The sequence below is a fragment of the Agaricus bisporus genome (assembly GCF_000300575.1).
Source record: "Agaricus bisporus var. bisporus H97 unplaced genomic scaffold AGABI2scaffold_6, whole genome shotgun sequence".
Lineage (NCBI taxonomy): Eukaryota > Fungi > Basidiomycota > Agaricomycetes > Agaricales > Agaricaceae > Agaricus > Agaricus bisporus.
Genome location: NW_006267369.1, coordinates 1,109,570 through 1,132,159, shown reverse-complemented (window position 1 = coordinate 1,132,159; position 22,590 = coordinate 1,109,570). Strand labels below are relative to the sequence as shown.

At 49.1% G+C, this 22,590-nt stretch overlaps 7 protein-coding genes across 7 annotated transcripts; 5 read left to right on the top strand and 2 right to left on the bottom strand.

Moving 5' to 3' along the window:
* Positions 1 to 312: 312 nt before the first annotated feature.
* On the top strand, positions 313 to 3,065 carry AGABI2DRAFT_71368 (hypothetical protein; the record flags this gene model as incomplete). The annotated part of the gene is made up of 8 exons (XM_006461829.1): positions 313 to 390; positions 443 to 630; positions 691 to 1,052; positions 1,209 to 1,335; positions 1,432 to 2,155; positions 2,207 to 2,290; positions 2,328 to 2,915; positions 2,967 to 3,065. 8 exons carry the CDS (start codon positions 313 to 315, stop codon positions 3,063 to 3,065), a joined length of 2,250 nt encoding a protein of 749 aa, XP_006461892.1.
* Positions 3,066 to 3,406: 341 nt separating this feature from the next.
* Positions 3,407 to 3,807, top strand: AGABI2DRAFT_71325 (hypothetical protein; the record flags this gene model as incomplete). Its single annotated transcript, XM_006461828.1, has 2 exons — positions 3,407 to 3,452; positions 3,518 to 3,807. Coding segments are annotated over 2 exons (336 nt in total), but the record flags the coding sequence as incomplete, so codon positions are not given.
* A 156-nt stretch (positions 3,808 to 3,963) lies between these two features.
* Positions 3,964 to 6,318, bottom strand: AGABI2DRAFT_205888 (hypothetical protein; the record flags this gene model as incomplete). Its single annotated transcript, XM_006461827.1, has 9 exons — positions 3,964 to 4,815; positions 4,865 to 4,972; positions 5,025 to 5,237; positions 5,297 to 5,420; positions 5,472 to 5,625; positions 5,675 to 5,768; positions 5,834 to 5,910; positions 5,958 to 6,068; positions 6,118 to 6,318. 9 exons carry the CDS (start codon positions 6,316 to 6,318, stop codon positions 4,344 to 4,346), a joined length of 1,554 nt encoding a protein of 517 aa, XP_006461890.1. The 3' UTR covers positions 3,964 to 4,343.
* AGABI2DRAFT_185974 (hypothetical protein) lies at positions 6,317 to 8,507 on the top strand (the record flags this gene model as incomplete). Its single annotated transcript, XM_006461826.1, has 10 exons — positions 6,317 to 6,320; positions 6,525 to 6,651; positions 6,708 to 6,879; positions 6,936 to 7,019; positions 7,070 to 7,311; positions 7,378 to 7,606; positions 7,660 to 7,689; positions 7,739 to 7,950; positions 8,009 to 8,236; positions 8,294 to 8,507. The coding sequence occupies 10 exons, from the start codon at positions 6,317 to 6,319 to the stop codon at positions 8,322 to 8,324; spliced, it is 1,359 nt and encodes a 452-aa protein (XP_006461889.1). The 3' UTR covers positions 8,325 to 8,507.
* A 162-nt stretch (positions 8,508 to 8,669) lies between these two features.
* Positions 8,670 to 11,598, top strand: AGABI2DRAFT_193249 (hypothetical protein). The gene is made up of 7 exons (XM_006461825.1): positions 8,670 to 8,959; positions 9,039 to 9,099; positions 9,164 to 9,353; positions 9,403 to 9,559; positions 9,639 to 9,894; positions 9,962 to 10,018; positions 10,082 to 11,598. Exons 1-7 carry the CDS (start codon positions 8,745 to 8,747, stop codon positions 10,295 to 10,297), a joined length of 1,152 nt encoding a protein of 383 aa, XP_006461888.1. The 5' UTR covers positions 8,670 to 8,744; the 3' UTR covers positions 10,298 to 11,598.
* A 2,349-nt stretch (positions 11,599 to 13,947) lies between these two features.
* AGABI2DRAFT_193247 (hypothetical protein) lies at positions 13,948 to 15,250 on the bottom strand (the record flags this gene model as incomplete). The annotated part of the gene is made up of 4 exons (XM_006461824.1): positions 14,894 to 15,250; positions 14,788 to 14,837; positions 14,682 to 14,732; positions 13,948 to 14,114 (listed from the first exon to the last, which is right to left on the bottom strand). Coding segments are annotated over exons 1-4 (603 nt in total), but the record flags the coding sequence as incomplete, so codon positions are not given.
* A 448-nt stretch (positions 15,251 to 15,698) lies between these two features.
* On the top strand, positions 15,699 to 22,422 carry AGABI2DRAFT_178864 (hypothetical protein). The gene is made up of 7 exons (XM_006461823.1): positions 15,699 to 17,634; positions 17,724 to 20,079; positions 20,215 to 20,444; positions 20,502 to 20,890; positions 20,950 to 21,113; positions 21,166 to 21,436; positions 21,490 to 22,422. The coding sequence occupies exons 1-7, from the start codon at positions 16,160 to 16,162 to the stop codon at positions 22,398 to 22,400; spliced, it is 5,796 nt and encodes a 1,931-aa protein (XP_006461886.1). The 5' UTR covers positions 15,699 to 16,159; the 3' UTR covers positions 22,401 to 22,422.
* Positions 22,423 to 22,590: the final 168 nt, after the last annotated feature.

Below are 22,590 nucleotides of genomic sequence, written 5' to 3'. Positions count from 1 at the left end.
ATGTCAGAGGTAGAACTCAGAAAACGGCGGCAGATATGATATTTGATCATGTGATGTCCTAGTGGATGTGTGGGGCCGTGGGCGCCTTTGACTGCGCTTACCAGGGAATAGGGCCAATAAGAAAGTTGCAAATCGCTTCATAAGTCTTGTGTCGACAAATATATATCATTTCACATATTTCCACACCGTCGGAGGTTTGTTTTGTTTGGATGAGTTGACAATTTCACGCGTTGTCGCGTCGGTCATAAAGGCACATGACCTCGCATCAATCACCTCAGCTCGCCGTTCCCCCCGTCCTCTGTCCCATCGACCATGCAGTCGGCATCTAGGCTGCCTGGAAACCCAAACCAACCTGTTAAAATATACAATGCTGTCTATTCCTCTGTCCAGGTGCGACCTAAACCGCCTCCAATTCACCCTTTGACACGGTCGCGTCTCTCAGGTTTATGAATGCATGGTCCGCGGCATCGCGGTTATGCGCAGACGCAACGACTCTTATGTCAACGCGACACAGATTCTTAAAGTCGCAGGTGTCGACAAAGGTCGCCGCACAAAAATCCTAGAAAAAGAAATACTTCCTGGTAAGCATGAGATTGTCCAGGGTGGATATGGCAAATACCAAGGCACTTGGTTTGTATTAATTCTGCAATTCAATTTATCACATCCTTGACCATTTGTGCACCGCCGTAGGATACCGCTTGAACGAGGTCGTGATATTGCACTTCAATATGGCGTAGCTCCATTATTATCTCCCCTTTTCGATTTCCAGCCGTCGACCAACTCTCTCGCTTCTCTTCCCGTCACCACCCCCACTGGCACGACGTCTCCGCGTCCCCTCTCTGCCTCGTCATCATATTCTAACCTGAACAATTCTGGTCATGGCAACTATGCGTCAACAATACCGTCAACGCTCGCTCCGCCGCCTATCATGCCTGGTTCTGCCCTTCGTCTTCTCAATCAAGGTCGTGCCCAAGGTCTTTTCACTCCATCCACCTCGGATTTAATAGCTAAAGCGCAGGGCTTCGGTGCATCCTCTCCCTTATATTCTCAAGGTTATTCGCAGGGCCCATTTTCGCCAACGCCTCCTCCTACTTCCCTCAAGCGGAATCGTTCCGAAGCGGATGCCGACGCCATCATGCTCTCCGCCCGCGGTAAGCCCTGATTCCCAAGGCATGCATAATTGATCTTATCATCTTATTTCGATGCAGATGTTCGCTCCCCTTCGAATGTTCTTCCGGCGAATGGTGAAGACAATCCTTCGCCTGCGAAACGACTCCGTCGCGATGATTCACCTTCCCATTATTCTACATCCCAGACTGAATCTTTTCCTGCATCGTCACAGACACAATTGACATCCCTTCAATCCACTCAACCTACGTCTAATGGCCTTTCTCGGCCGCCGAGCACACAATCTATGCATTTGGATGGCAGCACGGGATCTGCCACTTATGCCACACGGTTCGCGTCAAAGCCCTCTACTTCGCGTGGTTTGGATTTGGCTGCTCCTCTGAAAGACAATCGACGTGCGGCTGTTCTGGCTGCAATCTGCCAACGCGACGATCCGGGTCATGTAATTGATCTTCTCCGTGAAATAGGATCGGACCCCTCAATAAATATTAATCCCAGCGTTTTTGACATTGACATAATACTAGACGACCAAGGTCACACTGCATTACACCTTGCGGCTAGCCTGGCACGTCAGCGAGTGGTCGATTCTCTGATTACGCATGGTGCGGACATCCACCGTGGTAATTATCTTGGCGAGACACCACTCATCCGTGCCTGCTTGGCGACGCATAACGCTGACCAGCAATGTTTTAATTCTCTTGTCATGTCATTGCATCAATCAATACGCACCCTGGATACTTCAAAGAAGTCTGTTCTGCACCACGTAGCGGCTCTAGCGGGGGTAAAGGGGCGAGCAGGAACTGCGCGGTATTACCTTGATCAAATATTGTATTGGATTGCACAACACCAAGGTGGAGATTTTCGTTCTCTGGTGGACCTACAAGACGAACACGGTGATACGGCATTGAATATTGCTGCGAGGGTCGGGAACCGAAGCCTTGTGAGGACCTTGTTGGATGTCAATGCAAATCGAACGTTGCCCAACAAACTTGGATTACGACCTGGTGATTTTGGCGTTGAAACAGAGGTATATTTCAGCGCTCGAGATACTAAATGAAACTGATGCCCTTCGATGTAGGAGCTAAGCGCTGGGTCAAAAGCCGAAGACATTCTCTCATCACTTCGAAGTGGCCCTCCCGCACCCGTACAAAAGAGTCAAGATGTCATCGCAGGCACGTCGAAGTCTTATCATCTCATAGTTCGGCATTAATATGACATGGATATTCCCCCTAGATATGACTGCGATGATTCAAAGTCTGAGTACTGACTTTCAATCCGAGCTCAAAGCAAAGCAAGACACTCTTGACGTGACACAAGCACATTTACGTGCTGCGACACGGGAACTCTCTGACAAGCGAAAACAAATCCAAACTTGGCAGTCTCGTTGTGCAGAACTAGATCAAATAAATCAACGCGTCCGAAACGTCGAAAAGGCACTCGTAGATGAGGACCAGTTCGACTGGACTGGACGTACGGATCTCATTGGTAAGGATGCACGAGACGCGGCGGGTTCGGCCTTTCAGTATCGAGGTCTTGGATCGACTATGGTTGGAATTGGAGGTGCAGTGGATATCTCAGTGAATGTAGATGCAGAACCACCGATTCCCACGGGGGATTCTGCTGCTACTCTGGTGCGGCTGAGACGGATGAAAATTTGGCATCAAAGAATGGAAGACTTGGTAAAAGCCAGGTTGACGAGTTTACAGGGTGCGAGTGCGGAAAAAGAATATCAATGTAAAAAAATTGTAGCGCTTTGTACTGGTATACCCATCGATAAAGTGGAAGATGTAAGTGATGTCCTTGATGCTGGGGTTCTTGATTGTGCTGACATACACCAGATGCTAGAGAATCTCGTTATTGCGGTGGAAAGTGAAGCACAGGTCGTGGACATTGGTCGAGTGTCAGGATTTATGCAAAAGGTCCGTTTCCTACCTTGACAAGTGTTGATCTACCACCCACCCATTTACCAAGGTACGGGATGGGATTATCTGAAAGGACATATTCATGTTTTCATATCGTTTTCGAAGCTGTGTTAGTATCACTTATTATATATATTCCGGATGATTCGTCTACAAATCACGACGAAAAGCGCAGTAGAGTCCAATGAGGCCTGAGGCCTGAGGAACAACTTCCTAATTTAGAAGTAGCCAATCAACAAATTTTATCCTCAAGCAAACGTTCACGTCTAAGTATGAGTCGCGGTGGTGGTTCATTCCGTGGAGGTATATCTCTGGCCCTTTCACACTCGTTTATCCCTGGCTAACGTCAGATAGGCCGGGGAGGCTTCCAACGTTTCGATGCTGGCCCTCCGGAGCATGTTCTCGGTACGCTCATCCGTCTACTATAACATTCTCATAGTCTTACGATACCCCGTGCCAAAACCAAACAGAAATGGGATCGTTCATACATGCCGTTGAAGACGAAATGCTATGTTCTTCAACAATGCCCGACAAAGTTCCTTACTTCAATGCCCCCATCTACCTACAAAACAAGTCCATGATTGGCAAAGTCGATGAAATCCTTGGACCCATCAATGAAGTTTACTTCTCAATCAAGATGGGTGAAGGAATGGTTGCAAGCAGTTTCAAAAAGGGTGATAAGGTGTATATTGGAGGCGATAAACTTTTACCGATTGAAAGGTTTTTACCAAGACCGAAAGTTGCTGGTGGTACGTGCTAAAACTGAAAAAGAGTCGACGGCTTGACTGAATAATCATCTCCCCTCTTTGCTTTTAGGCGTAACAAGTACGGAATCGCACTTGCTTGCTGCTCTTTTACATTTTTTTTGACTAATTTTGTGGTTTTTTCAATCATAGAACGAGGGCGCGGACGAGGTGGTGCAGCAGGTGGAAGGGGAGGGGCAAGAGGAGGCAGAGGAGGATTTCAACGCGGTGGAGGTAGAGGGGGGCCGCCAGGACGAGGCGGTAGAGGCGGTAGAGGCGGTCCTCCAGGAAGAGGTGGCCGTGGTGGTTTCGGTGGAGGTGGTGGTAGTTATGGTGGAGGGGGAGGTAGTTATGGTGGAGGTGGAGGTAGTTACGGTGGTGGTGGTAGAGGCGGCGGCGGGTTTCGTGGTGGTGGTGGTGGTGGTGGCCGTGGTCGTGGTGGATTCCGAGGTTCATAGCAAGAATACGCACAACCTTCCTTACCTTCAATCCGAATTATTTTGTAGCTGTAATAGTAAAAGCCAATGGTCGGCGATGAGATTGCAATTCTACCCTAATCTTCGGGAGTATACAATTGAAAATTTCTATTGTACGTTCCAGAAGCAACCATCCCTCCATCGCTCGAGATATCTACACTCATGACCTTTCCCGCATCTGTTGTAAGCGTTCTCAACAGCTGCCAATCGTCCGCACTCCAAAGCTTCACAAGTCCGTCATAGCCAGCACTGGCAAAGAACAAACCCGAGCGGTATCGCCATTCATCTTGTGTGAATCCCTTCGTTGTAATATCAGCTTCCTCTTTATTTTCAGATTCGGTGGAATCGCGTTGTTTAGGGTCTTCGTCCATTCCATTCATATCAATATCTTCATCTACCTTGACAGGTTTGAAGAAGAGATCGTTGGCGCGGAAGAATCGGATATCAGAGACGTTAGACAAATGAGCAGGAATAGTATAGAGCGCTTTAAGAGATCGAATATCCCATAGGCGTATGGTGTCGTCACCTGCACCTGTCGCGACTTGGTATCTAATGAAGGATGAGTAAGCTGAACTAAAACTCGGGAATGCTTACAGACCCGTTTGGAGAAAAAGCAATAGAATAGATGGCTTGAACGTGCCCATCAAGAATCATAGCCGTTCTTCCTGTGCGCAAGTCCCAAACACGCGCGATGGCGTCCAGACCACTAAGATATTTTTTAGGAAATGTGAATCGGGAAATTTGGGACCAAAACAAACCCAGAAACAATCAAGGCGCCATCATCCTGGAATTCGACAGTAAAAACCTCTTTTGAGTGTCCCTCCTGTAACATTAATTCTTTGGAGGTGTTGACATCCCAGAGGCGCCAAGTAGTGTCAAAGCTGGCACTAGCAACGTAATCTCCTGATGGATGGAAGGCCACGCGACATACTCTGTCCTGGTGGCCTTTGAGAACTGAAAGAGGTTGATCACTGAGTGAACACTTGAGTTAGAAAAAGATCTAGCGTCAGGCTGACAAATGTGATTTTACCTGCTCATAGACCAGAGATTGACATTTCCTTCACCCCCGCCGCTAGCAAGATTGACTACATCTGGATTTTGAGATAATGTGGATTGAGGGTGCCATGCAACACCACTGACTTTGTCACTATGCCCTAAAACACGACGTATAGAATATTACAGCGAGGAACGTGCGACAGACTCACCTCTGAGGGAGCGCATTTCTGTGCAAGCAGGGACATTCCACAGTTTGACTGTCCCCGACCAACTACCAGTCGCCAGTATTTCATTGTTGGGCGAAAACCGAACTTGAGCAATAGGTCGTTCGTCGCCAATCTGAGAACCTAAATTGGAGAATTTCTAGTAATTCATGTCAGTGGAAATTGCGGGCATCATGGAACGTACTAACCTTGACTTCGTTGAATACTTTCTTCCTCGTGTCAACAATTTTTCCAAGTTCCATTCTGCTATCTAATCGCTGCCGGGCGACTCGATTTTGAGCTCTGTTCCAAGGGGGAAAGAAAGGATACTGTTAGCAATAGTCCAGAGGAGACGCGAAGGAGCCGACCTGGGCAGAGAAAATTCTGCTATTCGCCTGCGGGCTTCGAGTAGTTCGAGGGATCCAGGTGTATAAAATTCTTCCTCCTTTAAAGATATTAATAAACAGTCAAAGTGGTGGAGATTATACGAACATCTTCACTTTCTTCTTCTGAGGATTCGGATTCTATTGGCAGGGCATCTTCTCCGCGTGCCGCATTGATTTGGGAGAGGACGTATATGAGACGGTCTCGACGATCGGCAGCCTGAAGGAAAGTTGAATGGATACGTCGGATGAGTGGGCCTGATACGCACACGTTCACCGAACAATGTAATGGGCTCGCCAATTTCCCTTAGCCGGGCGCGAACGCGAGTGTCGTCTGTTGGAACGGCCAAGGAGCGTGCTTTCTTTTTCCGCTCGAGCTCGTCGAGGATGACTTTGTTCTCGAGTCTGGCACGCTCTGAGCCGAGGTAGTCGCCATCGTCGATGAGGGTATCGAGGGTGAGGTCGGGCATGGGTGTTTGAGGGAGAGTCACGGGAGGAAGGTGCGTGGGGATAATACTATAGAATAGCCATCAGCAGCTGAACCAGCTTGACTACCCCCCATGTACACCTCCTCCGCCAGCCGCACAAGCAATGCCCAGCAGGCAGATCCTCAGCGCTCAGACGACTGTGCGTTTCTCGACTTACTGTCCGTGTCCAGTTCTCAGCTCCCTTTCAGATGTCTACTTTGAACGATCTACAAATGATTTCAGCAACGATGCCGTTGCCAGATCCACCGCTGCCAAGCTCAAGCTAGAATCCTTCTATAAAGTCGCGGTCGACGCGGCAATTGAACGCAATGCCCGGCATGTCAACGCGCCGCTGTTTCCCTCGAGTTCCCAACTAACCTGAACTTATACAGCCGCATTGAGCTCGAAACAAGACTTGTACAGCTCCACACGCCAGAGTCGAAGGAGCGCGAAATCCGTAAATATACTAAATCCGAGTCGCAACAACTCCGCCTTCGGAGGACTAAAATCAAATTGTCTGACTTCCGTACTGTCAAGGTCATCGGGAAGGGTGCCTTTGGTGAGGTTAGCAGTTGAGAATCCCGACCCTTCAGTCAGAGTTTCAATCAATATGTGCCTAGGTTCGTCTCGTGCAGAAGACTGACACAGCGAAAGTCTATGCCATGAAGAGTCTTCAAAAGGCAGAGATGCTTAAGCGAGATCAGGCGTGTTTCATTACATCCTAGCGCGAATATCGAGCTAACACTGCACTTAGTTGGCGCACGTCCGTGCTGAGCGTGATGTACTTGCGGAATCAACATCGCCTTGGGTCGTTCAGCTATTCTATTCATTCCAAGACCCACTCTACCTGTACCTCATCATGGAGTTTCTCCCAGGAGGAGACCTCATGACCATGTTGATGAAGTACGACGTATTTTCGGAAGACGTTACACGCTTCTATATGGCAGAATGTATTCTCGCCATCGAAGCAGTGCACAACCTCGGATACATTCACCGGTGCGCTTGATTGTTTTCAATAAATTCGCCTTGTCGAGCCTAATTTTTGTCATTATTCTACAACAGCGACATCAAACCCGACAACGTCCTGATTGACCGTAATGGGCATCTCAAACTCTCCGATTTTGGCTTGTCCACCGGCTTGCATAAAGGGTCTGATCCAGAGTACTACAAGAAATACATAGAACAAGAGAAGGGTCGAGACCCGGCGCGTAACAGTGTGCAAGTCAATCCAATCAATCTCACAATGAGTCGAGAGCAAATTGCAACTTGGAAAGCCAACCGTAGAAAGCTCGTAAGTTTACTCATCTATCAGGCTCAAGGAAAGCGATTGACCCACGTTACCAGGCCTATTCAACTGTTGGGACACCGGACTATGTACGTTTGCAGCTTTTTACACCCACCTGATGTGTTAATCGTTTTGCAGATTGCACCCGAGGTCTTCATGATGCAAGGTTATGGAAAAGAATGTGACTGGTGGTCGCTGGGCGCTATTTTCTTTGAATGTCTCGTAGGCTATGCGCCGTTCTGCTCAGACAATCCAGGAGACACTTATAAGAAGATCGTGGATTGGCCGAAATACCTCTTTTTCCCTGAAGAAGTTTATATCTCTAGAGAAGGTGAAGAGTTGATACGCAGGTAATTTCCTGGTCCAACTGGCCTTTTGAGAGTATATAATGACTTATCCCCGATATAGCATGATGAACTGGAGCGAATCGCGATTGAATGTGCACCAAATCAAAGCCCACCCATTTTTCTACGGTGCAGACTGGAATTCACTGCGACAGATCGAGCCTCCATTCGTTCCTCGTCTTCAATCCATCACGGACACGTCGTATTTCCCAACAGACGATCTAGGCAATATGCCCGATCAGCTTGACAAAGTTGAAGGTGTTGGGGCTGAGAAGGATTTGGCATTTTTAGGGTTTGTATACTTTGTTCGAGATTTTTATCTGAGAACAATGCTGACTGCGTCTTCTAGTTTTACCTTCAAACGTTTCACTGGTTCCTAATCATGAGAATCGTCTTTTAAACAATACTTATTATGAAGAATTCTGAGTATGAAGTAATTGGCATAATCACTAGGTTTTTTCGTGTTTCTCCTTTTTTTTCTACAGGTTATTCTTGTCACTAATTGTCAATTGAATTTGGAAGCTAATGTATCTCGGATATATTCACACACTTTTTTATTTCGGTGGAAGAAAAAGGGACGGCGGATCGGGGGCGGCCCGCATTAGAGCCACCTGTGACCTGGACACAAGACCCTAAGTCGACTGCTTCATCGTGTAGTTCACAGCTCCATTGGTTCAACTGATAAAAGGTATAATCACGTTCACACTGCGCACGCAATCTTTACCCTCCGCCAAGGCTCTCTTTTGTTCGCCTCTGCCAGAATCACCAGTACCCTGTCCGCCCTCGACTAGAATATCGCAATGGTTATGACAGGCAATGCAGGAGTATATGATCCTCGCAGAGTCCTAGAACATGCAGATTTTAAGGTCTTACAGAAAGGAGAGAAGCCTGTTCCAGGAGCAAACATTGCCGCGTTTTATAATCCTGCTCATGAAATACATCTTGTGCAAAAGCCTAGGCCAAAACCAGGTCCTGGACAAGTATTACTGCACGTACGTGCTACTGGTATTTGCGGGTAGGTCGTTTCGATACAAAGTCGAAGATGTTTTCAGTTCATCTGTCATCTGAATGGACTCTGATCGGACCCTGTGTAGGAGTGATGTGCATTTTTGGAAGCATGGGAGAATTGGTGATTCTATGGTCCTTTCTGACGAGGTGAGAGGGTCTAGCGAATCTCATTAATGAGTAATGTTTCTAAGATGGGCGTGGTTGCAATTAGTGTGGATCAGGACATGAAAGTGCCGGTGAGATTGTTGAAGTAGGCGAAGGTGTCACACAGTGGCAGCCAGGAGACAGGGTTGCGATCGAAGCTGGTGTTCCGTGCTCTCAACCTTCTTGTGATGCCTGCAGGTTAGGAAGGTATAACGGTTGTCCTGACGTCGTGTTCTTCTCTACGCCACCTTACCACGGTACGTCCACGATCAGCTTTGTGTGATTATTTGTTAAGTGTGCTTCTAGGTACTCTGACACGATGGCATCTGCATCCCGCTCAATGGCTACACCGCCTTCCCGACAACGTTTCATTTGAGGAAGGCTCCCTGTGTGAGCCTCTGTCAGTAGCCTTGGCAGGAATAGAACGTGCAGGCCTGCGCCTCGGAGACCCACTTCTTATTTGGTGCGTTCACCCTATGTTCCCTCTTTAATTTCACATGAACCTTGACTTATTGTTGTAACAATCCGGCCATGTAATGCAGTGGCGCAGGACCGATCGGTCTAGTCACCCTTCTCTCTGCTCGAGCAGCAGGAGCGGAACCTATAGTCATAACCGACCTCTTCCAGTCTCGTCTGGATTTCGCCAAAAAACTCATTCCGGGTGTCCGCACCGTTTTGATTAAGAAAGAATTGACAGCGAAAGAACAAGCTGAAGAGGTCAAGAAAGCTGCGGGTTGCCAATTGACAGTCACATTGGAATGTACCGGTGTTGAGAGTAGCATTCACACAGCAGCATACGTACGCATCTGAATTCCCTCCCATTTCGCTTGTCGATCGCTGACAAGGGTGTTATGATCGTCACCAGTCACTAAAGTTCGGTGGGAAATTGTTTATTATTGGTGTTGGGAAGAGCGAACAGATTGTATGTTTCTAGCTGATAGCCGTCCACGAGACAAGCATGAGATTTCTTACATACACTTTCTAGCTTCCATTCATGCACCTCAGTGTCAACGAAATCGACGTCGGCTTCCTCTACCGTTATGCCAACCAATACCCCAAGGCCATTCGTCTGATCTCTTCAGGTCTCGTCAATGTCAAACCATTAGTTACTCACCGTTTCGCACTCGAAGATGCCATCGATGCTTTCCACGTAGCCGCTGATCCAACTCAAGGTGCAATCAAGGTCCAGATTCGCGATTGAAAAAAAGAAGAGAACATAAAGATGTATTTTTGGAGGGGTTTTACACTTGTACTTTCTCAGAAGTGTGTCATGTCGCACTGCCAGTAGAATCATGTCCATTATCAAAGTGAGAGATGGAAAATGAAGCATGAAGAGTCACAACCTGACTCGTATCTGACTATGCCATGAATACCACTACAGTACATGCCATATATGATCCCCATATAGTCCCAACAGCGCATACATATACATAGCAAAGGGGGATTTCAAAAAAAGGGAGGACGAAAAAGAGAACGAAAAATTATAATAATGATAAAAGCCCAGGCAAAAAAAATCCTTTATACCGAGAATGCTAAACTCCCAAGATCTTTACCAGCGACGGCCAGGACTTCTTCCACTCCCGTCATCACCCTTTTGCCTTCTCGGCCAACCAGAATCAACAGGTCGGGGTGGCAGATTTGGTCCTCCCCCGCCTCCACCTCCACCTCCGCCACCTCCGCCGCCGCCACCACGGTGTTTCCCGCGACCGCGGTGTTGTCTACCTTCACGACCACCGCGCCAGCCACTACCACGATCTCGATCACGATCTCCAGCACCTCTTCCGCCATGATGAGGACCATGAGGCGGCGGAGGATAAGAATCTCGGCGATCATCCATCGGTGGTCCATGTGATGGAGGGGGCGGAGGAAGTGATGGTCTGGGACCACCAAATCCTGGAGGAGGATACCCTCCATGAGGGGGAGGCGGAGGACCCGCCATGGGAAAACCGGGCCATTGAGGATGAGGTGGTGGTGGTGATGGTCCACTGTGAAAAGGTTGCACCTGAGAAGGTGCGCCAGGAGTCGGTGTACTGAAAGGAAGGCTTGTAGTAGATAATGATTTCAATAGATTCTGAATTTGATCCTGTGAGAGAGACGCCACTTCCTTTGCAAGTGCAGCTTGATTGACTTGTGGTGGCAAACCTAGAGGCGGAGTAGTAATCGCGCCCAAAAGATTGGGTAGAGACTGAGGAAGAGATGGAGTGGAAGCTGAGAGGTGAGGAGGTAGCGTCGGAATATTAGGGATCATAGGAGGCGGAACAGGAGGGGCTGTCGGCGTCAATGCAGATGGGGCAGATGCGGGAGTAGCTGAAGGTAGTACAGGAGGAGGACCATTAAGTTTCCCTCTTCCTAAGACCCATATTCCGATCATATAATCGCTTTTCCTGGTTTTCGGAATCTTGAGTTCATCCAAAAGTTCGATGTATAGTGGTAAAGGTTCACTTGAGAGCAAAGGTATGAGATACAATTCACGTCCTGGTGCCCAATCCTTTGGTCTTTGACCCCAGGGAAATATAAGTCCATGACGACTGTAAAAACACGCAGTTAACATCTGAAAGCCAGATTCGAGAAGGAAAAACTTACTCTCTCGATTTGAGATAACCGGTGAGTGCGTAAAAATCAGCTTTAGAACCTTCAGCGACTGGCGAAAAAGCAACTGCAATCAGTTCTTTGGCGGGATTCAGGCGAACTTGAGTCAAGAATTCCGAAGAGCTCTGAGTCGCCACGCGGCCATCAATTCTCAGTTCTTCTGAAGGGAATAATGTCTTCCACCAAGTAGATTGGTAACCGAGAACCCGCCCACCAATCTGCCTGGCACGCACAGTCGTTGACTGAGGCGCCGCTGAGTCAAGTGGCATATGAATCTATATATATCAGATCAGTCAGATGAGTCGGCAAGACCCTACGTGCAATGAACTTTACCTTGCCCGTCCAACACTGTTGAATAGTCTCAAATATAGCTTCAGGGTCTTGGCTCACAGAAGGTTCGGGTTCGGTCGATCCTGCCGGACCAGGCCGCGCTTCCAAAGTTTCGTCTTTCTCTTCCAGAAACATATCAAAATCATCGTCGTTGGCGACTTCGATGCGTTCAGGACCCAAAACGCTCGAAGCCTTGGTCTCGCCTCCACCAGTAGTCCCCATTTTGGAATCGCCATTATCAACACTCTTCGCTTCGGCTTCTTTTCCAGCTGCAGTCGGAGACTCGGGTGTATGAGACATATCATCGTGATTCGGACCGGACCAGAGCGAATTTAGGTCAAACGACAATCCTCGTGGTCGTGATGATGAAAATGGAGAAATGCCAACGACAGGAGTCATTGGACTGCTGGGTGAAGCCGTGATTTGTCCCAGTCCGGAGATCGTCTGCAGGGCAGGGGCATGGCTCTTTTCGGAAGTGCCGCCATTTGGTTCAGTGGACTGATCCGTGACCGGAGTGGGCGCAACACCAGACCCTAACTCGTCCTCTGCATTCGCAGGCCCACTGATCCCATTCCCGCTACTGCTTTCTTGTTCTCCTCCATCTTCATCTATATTAATCAAGTCAGCCAGATTCAATTCCGGTTCCGGAGCAGCGGTCCCCATTTCCGCGTCAGTGACAATGTTCGGGAACAGCGGTCTGCTAATTGACTGGCTGGGAAGAATATCGTCGCCAACCGTAGATGTCCCTTGTTGTAGGACATGCGAAGGGATAGGAGGAGGAGCACCCCATGACGAACTCGAAGCGCCATTATCCGTGATACCGACAGGGCTGTGACTCGATACGACTGGAGATTCTGGCGGAAGACTAAGAGATTGCGTTCGTTGTCTCTGTTTCTCAACAGCCTTCAATCTTTCCCTCTTTTCACGCTCTCTCCTCTCCTCTTCCTCCTGTTCTCGCTCCCTTTGTCGCTCGGCTTCTCTGATCCGTGCGTGTTCTCCGGTGACATCTTCAATATCCTGCAAACCCTTATGTGTGATCTTGGCGCGCGGAACAACGGGCTTTTCTAGAATTGTCTGCGCGAGAGATTCTTTCTCCGCGATCTTAATGTGTTGTTTGGTTTCTTCATCTGCGAGGTCGGTCGAAGACATCATAGAAATCTCCTTTGGTGAAATTTGGCCACTTATGATGCGTTTATGGATAACAGTCCGGTCGGATTTGCTCAGATTGAACTGCAGCATACGGAAGCGATCCCTAGAGACAGTGGTTAAAAATAAATCAGGTAGGATGCCTTGAAAGCTTACTTGTATTTGCCACCAGGATGCGGTGCATTATTCTTATCAGGTTCCGAATAAATGTCGAATATACACTGCTCAAGTTCAGCGGTAAAACGTTTACTAGCATTCGTCAAAGCCTCTTTCTCCTCGTCAGTCATATCTTCCAATTTCTTGAAGATAACCTCATCTGTAGATTGCTCATGATCACTTTCAACCTCCATGGAGGCGTCCTGACGAACATGAGGATACCTGAAGAACACTTGGCGAAAGACTTCTTCCAGCTTCCCAAGACAATATTTCCGAACGGGGTCATCTGTGGCGGTTTCAGTCTTCTTGCGCTTGATCGGGCTCTGGGGTGATTCTGCTATACTTGACTTTCGTTTGAGACGAGACTTGGCGGATGGTACCACTGGTGAAACAGGGGTTAGGGACCTTGAAATTCGACGACTTTTCGTTTTGCGCTTGCGTGTGGCTTCATCATCGGATGAGTTATTAGAATCTGAGTTGGAGGAAGAACGATGGCGAAGACGGCGCTACGTTGTGAAAATTTTGAGCATGTGAATTCATTGATGATAGAGTAAAGGATATTACCTTTCCTTTAGACTTGGCAGCTTTGGTTGTATCCTGCTCGGCTACATAATCATCTTCACTCTCATTATCTGATTCTTCTGAGGAGGGCGGGGGGTGGAGCGGGGGGACGGAGGGAGCCACCTTCGTGGAGACGGATAGCTTCTGCTTCTTCGCCTTCTGCGCCGTTGCTTTGGGTGCAGCTGTTTCCACATCACTGCCGCAGTCATCGAGTGCTTCAGCGCCTTCCCATGTCACTAAAAATTGATATATAGTCAGTCAGCAGTTCTTCCCAGATGAGATCAATGAAAGCGAAGAAAGAGAAAAGCATCCGTGCAGTACTGAGAAATGAGCAATTTCACTTTTAAAATGCGCCAAATGTGTAACTTTCGCCACCTCCAACCGAATAATGCACGAGATATTGCCTTAAAATTAGCTATGCTACTCAGTGACCGAGGAACTTGGTCTCAGGGGAAAGCAAGCCACCACAGGCGCTAAATCGGCGCAAGACATGCTCCTCAAGCAACCCATCCAATCAACCATGGACCCACGATACACGAGGATGGCAAGGGAGACGGCGAAGGACATGTGTTACAAATACACACTATACGTAGCTCAGGTTGATATGCATGACGGAAGGCAGTCGCCCCTCGATATACTGGGAGGAGAGGGGGCGCGATGCAATAAATGGCGAAAGTTACACAGCAAATTGAAGAGTTCAATACGAGAACAGATTTCGGATTGTGAAATTGCTTTTCTCTGGGTACTGGACATACGGAATACGGAAGGGCGGAGGGGAAGGGTATGTCGCGCGTTGGACTTACTAGCTGTTTTTCGACCTGTAGACTGGGTACAGAGGGGGCATATATATACATCTAGAAAGAGAGGTGTTAGACTGGTGGTCCAGCTGGATGGTGAGACATTACTCACTTATCTCCTCCGCCTCGTGTTCGGTCAGATCAACACAGATAAAGTGGTACCTATGTCTCTGTGTGAGCGGTGGGTTGTGAAAACGCACACGGAGGTTTGCACGCACCATATTTTACATTCGGCACATCTAATCATAGGTGAGCCATCGTCTCCTTTCGTGCACGTACAATACGCGGTTTTGATTGGTCTTGATGATTTTTGTTTCTTGGTGGTGGGAGCTCTGGAAGGTGTTGTGGTATTTTTGATGTTTTCTTTATCCGACGGATCTGCAGGGTGCGGGTGCTCTTGCTTGACAGAAACGGGTGTTGCGGCAGATTTCCGGGTGGAGTTTGCTTTTGCCTTGGGGGTGGGCTGGGACAGCGGTTGTGGAGGTGCGGGAGAAGAGGTTGCTGCTGCCGCTGCCGCCGCCGCTGCAGCTCTTGTACGGGCGCGGGTGGTCATGCGAGAGCGAGTACGATGTTGCAGATCTACCAGAGAAAATTGCTGACTAACCACTGTGGGTGCGTCGTTGTGCAGTTTCCCATCACGTGGGTACAGCGTGGGCGTGACATGGTCCAGCGAAGGACCCTGCCAGGCCAGAAGCTGGGACCGAGGCTCGTGATTTGGAGTATCCCTGACTCGAGCAAACGTCGCGGTATTACCATATGCTTATGGGGCGCATGATGCGGTTGCCTGACATGCCATCTTCTGGCGATATCGGAACCATCATGGTGTGATCGCCGTGACGGAGGTTCAGCGTCATAGCTTGGAATAGTGAGTTCGTAACTGCTACCGATATGGAATCTCATATTTCAGTTGACTTTGCGATCATCAAGACGGTTCGGCAATCGTCCATACTGTGGAGACGATCGGCAATAAGAGTGTGTATTATGGTAGCTAACAACAGTGGCGACATGCACTGTAACGGCTGAGAAGGACGGATAAGTACGTGTGACATTTATGTTTTTGGGTGGAGTTACAGCGAGGCATACAGATATAGGGTCTGTGTGATCTTTGGGATACCAAATTAGTGAAGAGAGCCGGAGAGAAGGTGGTGGTGTGGGATCGCCACGAAACACGCTGCAAAACAGGCGAGCTTCCGGGACGAACCTGAAGCGTGTCTAACAGTAAATAGAAACAAAACGGGAACATCGGCTTGGAGATGACAGCAACTCTACAAGGCATGGTCGTGGTGCGCCAGGCCTCGCTCTCTTCTCCTTTGCACTGACTTTCTCCGGCCGGGTAGGTTTGAATCATTTTCAATACCATCCACTCATCTTCTTCCTTAGCCTGATCTTCCGTCCCGCCGATCCCGCCGCCCTGCCCTCCTCCCTTGGTCAATGGCTGTAGCCTCCGCCTCCCTTCAAACAACAAAATCTTCTCTGTCGTAATCATGCCTCCCCACCAACGCACCACTCCTCAGATCCCTTCATTACCGGCATCCCCCCCACTCGTCCTCGACGGTTCATCCCGCACATTCACCCGTCTCTCTTCACTTAAGCAGACCATCCGCACTGCAACTCGCTCCAAGAAGTCCCCCGCTTCAGAGGCGGATGACCCCGCCGCAACTATTACTTTAAAAGGGAAAGGCAAGGAAGTCGTTACGGTCGAAGATGTGCCGAAAGAGAGGGACCGCATGAACGTGTTTGGCAAGCTTGGGACTACCTTTCGCCGCGCTCGCAAAGAGTCATCCTCCCAGTTATCTCAAGGAAACTCTGCGGATCATAATGACAGAGCTGCTACCAGGACCACTTATACTGCTCCGTCCCTCAGGGGCGCGTCTTTATCTTCACCAGCGCTTCACCTCTCATCACAGGCCCTTCCGTCACCAAAGTCACAACCCTCAGTTCTGGCCTCCTCCTCTTCTGGTGCCGCTGCTCTAGTATCTCCTACGCGAGATCGCTCAAAGCGAGTGAGCCTGCAGCCCCATTCTCCAGAAACAGGTAGTCCTGTGTCGAGAAGAGAACGACAAACTCGCAACCCTTCCACCCGTCATCGTGCAACGAAATCGAATCCTCCAGATCCAGCTCCCACTCTCAAAAACCCTCCTCGAGGATCTTCTCGTCACCCCGACTCCCAGAGCCCCCGCCCTTCGATGGACACGGACTCTCTTCCCGAGACTCCCTCACCATCTCCACCTGCACATCGTGGGAGACTCGTCTTCGCTCCACCTGCCGCCCGTTCGGAATCTTCCACTACCAGAACTGCCCGCCCCACTAGCCCTCTCAGAGCACGTTCTCCCACACATCCTCGCGTCTTTACTCCGACAACCAGGGGCCTGACGTCCAGCTCTACGTCACATCTACCTTCCAGTTCACCGTCACATAGGCGGTCATCTGTCGATGCTCCTCGGCGGTCTTCCATTGACTCTTCTCGTCGGCCTTCAGTCGATTCTCCGCGCCGAAATTCCGGAGAAACATCCCGCTTGTCTTCGCGAGGTTCGCCTGTGGATCGTCGTGTTGAATCTCCAACGCCTGTTCGTCCTCGTCCTATATCGCCCCAACAAAGATCCTATGCTCAGAATCGTCACTATAATATCTCATCAGCATCATTAATATCACCGTCGTATAATGCTGAGCATCGTGAACGGATACGGAAGGCGGCGTCGATGCTTTGCAAGGAAATGATTCGTCCACCGTCATTTATAAGTAGATCGGACCAAGCGAAGCGGGACTGGGAGGCCGTTGAGATACGAATGCAGCCACTGGCGAGATTGGAGCGAGTCTGGGGTATGAGTAGTATTAGCTCCTCCAATAACCTTAATTCGTCTACCTCTGGCATAAGCTCCAACGGATCGAGTGGTGTGGGAGAAGAGAGGGAAAGACGGGCTTTCTGCGAAGCTTTAAGGGATGGCTTTGTGCTATGCCAGTGAGTGATAGATATATTTTTCTCCTTTCTCCCTCTGTGCGGCTGCGCTGCCCAAGCTTACCATATTTTGACCATGTTCTCCTTTGCAGGCTCATGAACAAACTTCGTGGGGGTAATGCTGTTCGACCTGACCCTCGTGAGGATGGCTTTATTAAATCGTCCAACGTTACTCGGTTCCTTGCAGGGTGTGCTTCCTATGGGCTCGGCAGCGAAGACTTATTTCAACGTGATGATTTGATCGAGGGTACAGGCGAATCGCTTGCCCGGGTCGCGCATACAATCATAGCCCTCATTCAATTCGTCGAAACGCCTGCTCCCTCGCGTATCAAGTGGATCAAAGGCGCTTCACAACGATCCAAAGGCGCATCACCGACCTCTTCAGCCGTGCCAGGACCATATATGAAAGGCTCAATCGGTAGAGCGGCATCATCGACACCTAATCTGTCACCTCAGTCTGTTTCCCCTAGAAAAAGATATAGTCCGCCTGCTGGTTTACCACCCTTGCGATCCGATAGTTCTGAGGAAGCCCTTGTATCAACTTCGCCATTGCGCCCGGTGCATAAATCGAAGGATTACCGGGCTGGTGTGAACGTTCTTGGATCAGACTCGGAAATGACGACCCCGGGAGATTTGACGGATAGGGAAGGTGGTCGGGAATCTGTAGATAACACGGAGGGGGAGGAAGTTGTAGTCAAATCCACGCCAGTAGCATTTGTGCTCAAACCACCACCAAAATCACCACTACGTGCTCGGACTATAAGAAATCGCCAGGAACGTAATGATCAAGAAATTTCGGAATGGGCTAGGAAAGCTGCCGTTCCTTCCAGTTCCCCTACAGCTTCAAGGATGCGTTACGAACCTGGATCACCTACTGCTCTTCGACATGACCTCGGATTGTCTCGTACAGACTCCGTGGTGGCTGAATCGACGAGAGCGTCGGTCGGAAGCTCGTCGTTTTTGGGGTCTCCGGTCGGATTTGGTCTGTCGAACGAGAGCAGTTATGCTCGGCAATCTGTTGCGTCGACCGCGATGACGGATACGACAATCACTACTCAAGTGTCAAGCATCCTCGATCACTCTCCTCGTGTGGGGCGGAGCAGCGATAATAACAAGTTTGGAACGATTAGGACGATGACGACTGATTTGACTTCTGAAAGTCCTTCGATTGGAAGAGCCGAAGGTGCTGATATCGTGGAGGAATCGACCGATGGTAATGGGAAGATGGATTTAATGTCATTGTTAACACCGCCTACACCTCCACCAAAGGGACACCGAGAGAGGAGGGGGAGTAATACCCATGGACATGCAGTTGATTTGACGAGGGTAGCGGAGGAGCCAGATGAGAGTGGGTTGTTGTCATGCAGGGGAAAGGGGAAAGAAAAGATGAGACAAAGGGACCCGAAGGGCAAAACACTCATCGAAGAGTCATCGACCAAAGGGCAAAAACAACGTGAAGGTAAAGGAGGTAAAGGGGGAGGGGGCGAAGAAAGCGAGAAAGCGGCTGATAGGATCCATGCAGTACACCTTCATAAAGCCAAATGGCCGGATGACTTCTTAGAAGCATTTCAAATGCGAAATCCAATTAGTCGATCACCGTCGCCCCTCAACAGTGATCCTTTACCTCCCACTCATTCATATCCTACCCCTGTCTCTCGGTCGGTTTCCCCTCCGAGTAAGCTTGCAATAGTGGACGGAGGAAGACGTCTCAGTGACTCTAGTGAAGTTGCTTGCTTGGCTCCCAGGAGACCGACGCATTTGTCCCGGCACAGTTTGGATACACCAGGGTCTGGCTCATCGTCTTCTTTACTACCAAAAGAGGCATCTCAATTACGGAGGGATGTCAGCCCAGATGGGGTCCGTGGGGCATCCGGGTCTGGAAGTAGGCTCGTGGTCCGAAGGACGAGTACAAACAAGAGTCTGCTGAGTCAAACGCGAACAAGCAATAATTTGTCCAGATACCCACCGGATGTGGAAGGGAGTGAGAGTCGAGAGAAGTCACCAGACGGGATCAGGAAAGAGAGGAGGGGAAGTAGTGGCATCAAACCTGTACCGGTGCCATTTCCGCGTGGAGAACATTCAAATACGCCATCGCCATCGCCGAGGACAGAAAGTGTTATCAAAGCGACTAGAGATGCTTCCAACTTGGGCGCCGCGGAATCTGCGAAGTCATCGGATGCTACTGCACAAGAGAAGCGACCTCGCCCGCCAAGAGGACGTTTCCAGAGTGAAATCAATGGTAGTTCCAGGGTGAAGCTGAGACCGAATTCGTATGACGAGCTTGGTGCGAGACCGGTGAGATCCAGGATTGAGAGTATGGTGAATTTGGGAAGGGCAGATGCTGCTTTGGCGAGTGCAAGTGATCTGATGGTGAGGGATTCGGCCGATGGGAGTGCTGTGAGGAAGACGCTTGTTGTTAAGGAGGAGGGAAAGCCGCCGACTCATTTTGTAAGTAATTCTTCGTTGTTTTTGTATTCATACTGCCTCTTCAAACCCCCTCTCCCTCCAAAGAGCCCCTGTCTTTCCTTACCCGATTTGTTATCGCGGATCATGTATTTGATTGGTCACTAACTTCTACTTCAGCAACTGGGCAACTGTATCGGTAAAGGCCAGTTTGGGAGCGTGTATAGAGCACTCAACCTCACCACTGGTCAAATGGTTGCGGTGAAGAGGCTACGGTTGGAGGGTTTGAAGGAGGACGAAATTTCGACATTGATGAGAGAAGTTGATCTATTAAAGAGCTTGTCGCATCCTGGAATCGTCAAATATGAGGGTATGACGCGTGATGATGATACACTCAATATCATTCTGGAGTACGACTTTATTTTCTCTAATTTCATTCTCACCTTGATGTTTTTTGAATTTTCTAGGTATGCCGAAAATGGATCGCTTGCACATACCCTCAAAGCTTTCGGCAAACTCAATGAGAAGTTGGTAGCGAGCTATGTCGTTAAAATTCTTGAAGGACTGCATTATCTCCATCAAAGCGATGTTGTCCATTGTGACCTGAAAGCCGCTAATATCCTTACAACGAAGAATGGAAATGTCAAACTATCAGACTTTGGCGTTTCACTCAATCTACGAGCAGTGGAACGACAGACTCAGAACGATGTAGCGGGAACTCCGAACTGGATGGCCCCGGAGGTGATCGAGCTCAAGGGCGCTTCGACTAAATCGGATATCTGGTCATTGGGTTGTACGGTTATCGAGCTACTGACCGGGAGACCCCCTTATGGGGAGATATCCAATAGTATGACCGGTTCGTTCATTTTTACTTTCCATTCTTACTGCGGCGCGCTTATTCTGTTGCATTGTCAGTCATGTTCCGAATAGTCGAGGACGAAATGCCTATTCCCCCAGGGTGTTCCGAGCTGCTGCAAGACTTCCTGGAACAGTGTTTCAATAAAAATCCCGTAATGCGGCCGAATGCTGAACTTCTCTGCGAACATCCTTGGTTAAAGAATAACTGGGTTGCCCTCAAGGTGAGATATGGCTTTACGTGTGCCAAATACACGGTGGACTAACCCGATATAGGACCTTCGGCCACAAGACAGTATACCCTTCCTTCGCCGTGTTAGTGCAGATTTACAGAAATCAGATATGACGCGATATTTTGCGGGCCTGCCTGAATCGCCAACGACCACAGAGTTCCCGAGAGACGTTGCCGGAAGCCCATCTCCTGTTCCACCTGCCTCTCCCGTTGGGAAGCGGACTTCAAATGCTTCGATTCGACCCGCACCACCTGTTCGTGATACTGAATACCATCCGAGCGACCATAACTTCGTCAAGACAACCTTCAGTAAACGTAAGTCATCCCGCGTTCCTCTCATCATAATTTTCGCTCAACCACGTTTCTAGCTGTGGTTTGTAGAGTCTGCCTTGAGAATGTGAAGAAGAGTGCTGTACTTTGTGCCGAGTGCAGCTTGATCGCACATTCTAAATGCGCACCAAATGCGCCGCCAACCTGTGACCTCCGTTCACAATTACTCTTATATGCCCACTACGCGGAACAGGGGAACCCTGCCGGTTTATATTCTAACCCGTTATTCGATCATCCCGAGATTCCGTGTGGGCCCACAGCGATGTCGGATATACCCTATGTCGCGCATAATACCCCACGTACTAGTTTTGATACCCAGCACGTATATCATTCCACGAGTCCCATTCCAAGCTCCCCTCCGACAGCTTTCAAATTCATGGCAGCTTTCAAACGTTCTAGGTCTAGCTTAACAAACGAAGCGGCTTTGACTTCTGGTACCCAAGCTCCCGAAGCAGACAATCTCGATTCAAGAACGGCTGTCCCTTCTACTTCCGTCAATAAATCCGGTGAACTGCATTTCGAAGAGAGACCACAGATACCTCGCAAGAATCACGCAGTCTTGCACAAACGGTCTAGAGAACGTCCCAGGTCGTACACCAGCACGAGTACCGGTCTCAGTAGCTTGCGCAGTGCTACCACAGCCGCTGAAAGCCTGAATAGTAGCACGGCAGAGACGGGGCGCAATGTCCGAGTATCCGGTGCAGGAACGACGTCATCACATGATAGGACCTCCAGCAGTGGCCATAAAATGGAGCAAGTGAAAAGCAGGAAAACTATCTCCATCAAAACTCAAGCACCTTCGGGAGCGACATCCGATGTGGAGACGAATGATTTTGCGGAGCTTAGTACGGCTTCGTCTATACTTCCTGGATCCTTATCTTTAGATACGAATCGTAGGACAAGATCCAAACATGAATCAAAACAATCGGGGAATTGTATCGTGCAATAGCTACTCCATGGATTCTCTCTTTTTCTTTCTTTCTTTTATGGCGTCTTTTTGCACTTGCGGACTTTCCAGGACTGACATTCTATCCATGACTATCCCGTCACATTCATCGCAGAGTACATTGCTTCAATCCAGAACTAGTATATGTAGTTTTATCCCTATTTTTGTCTTCATTAATGTAGTTAATATCAGA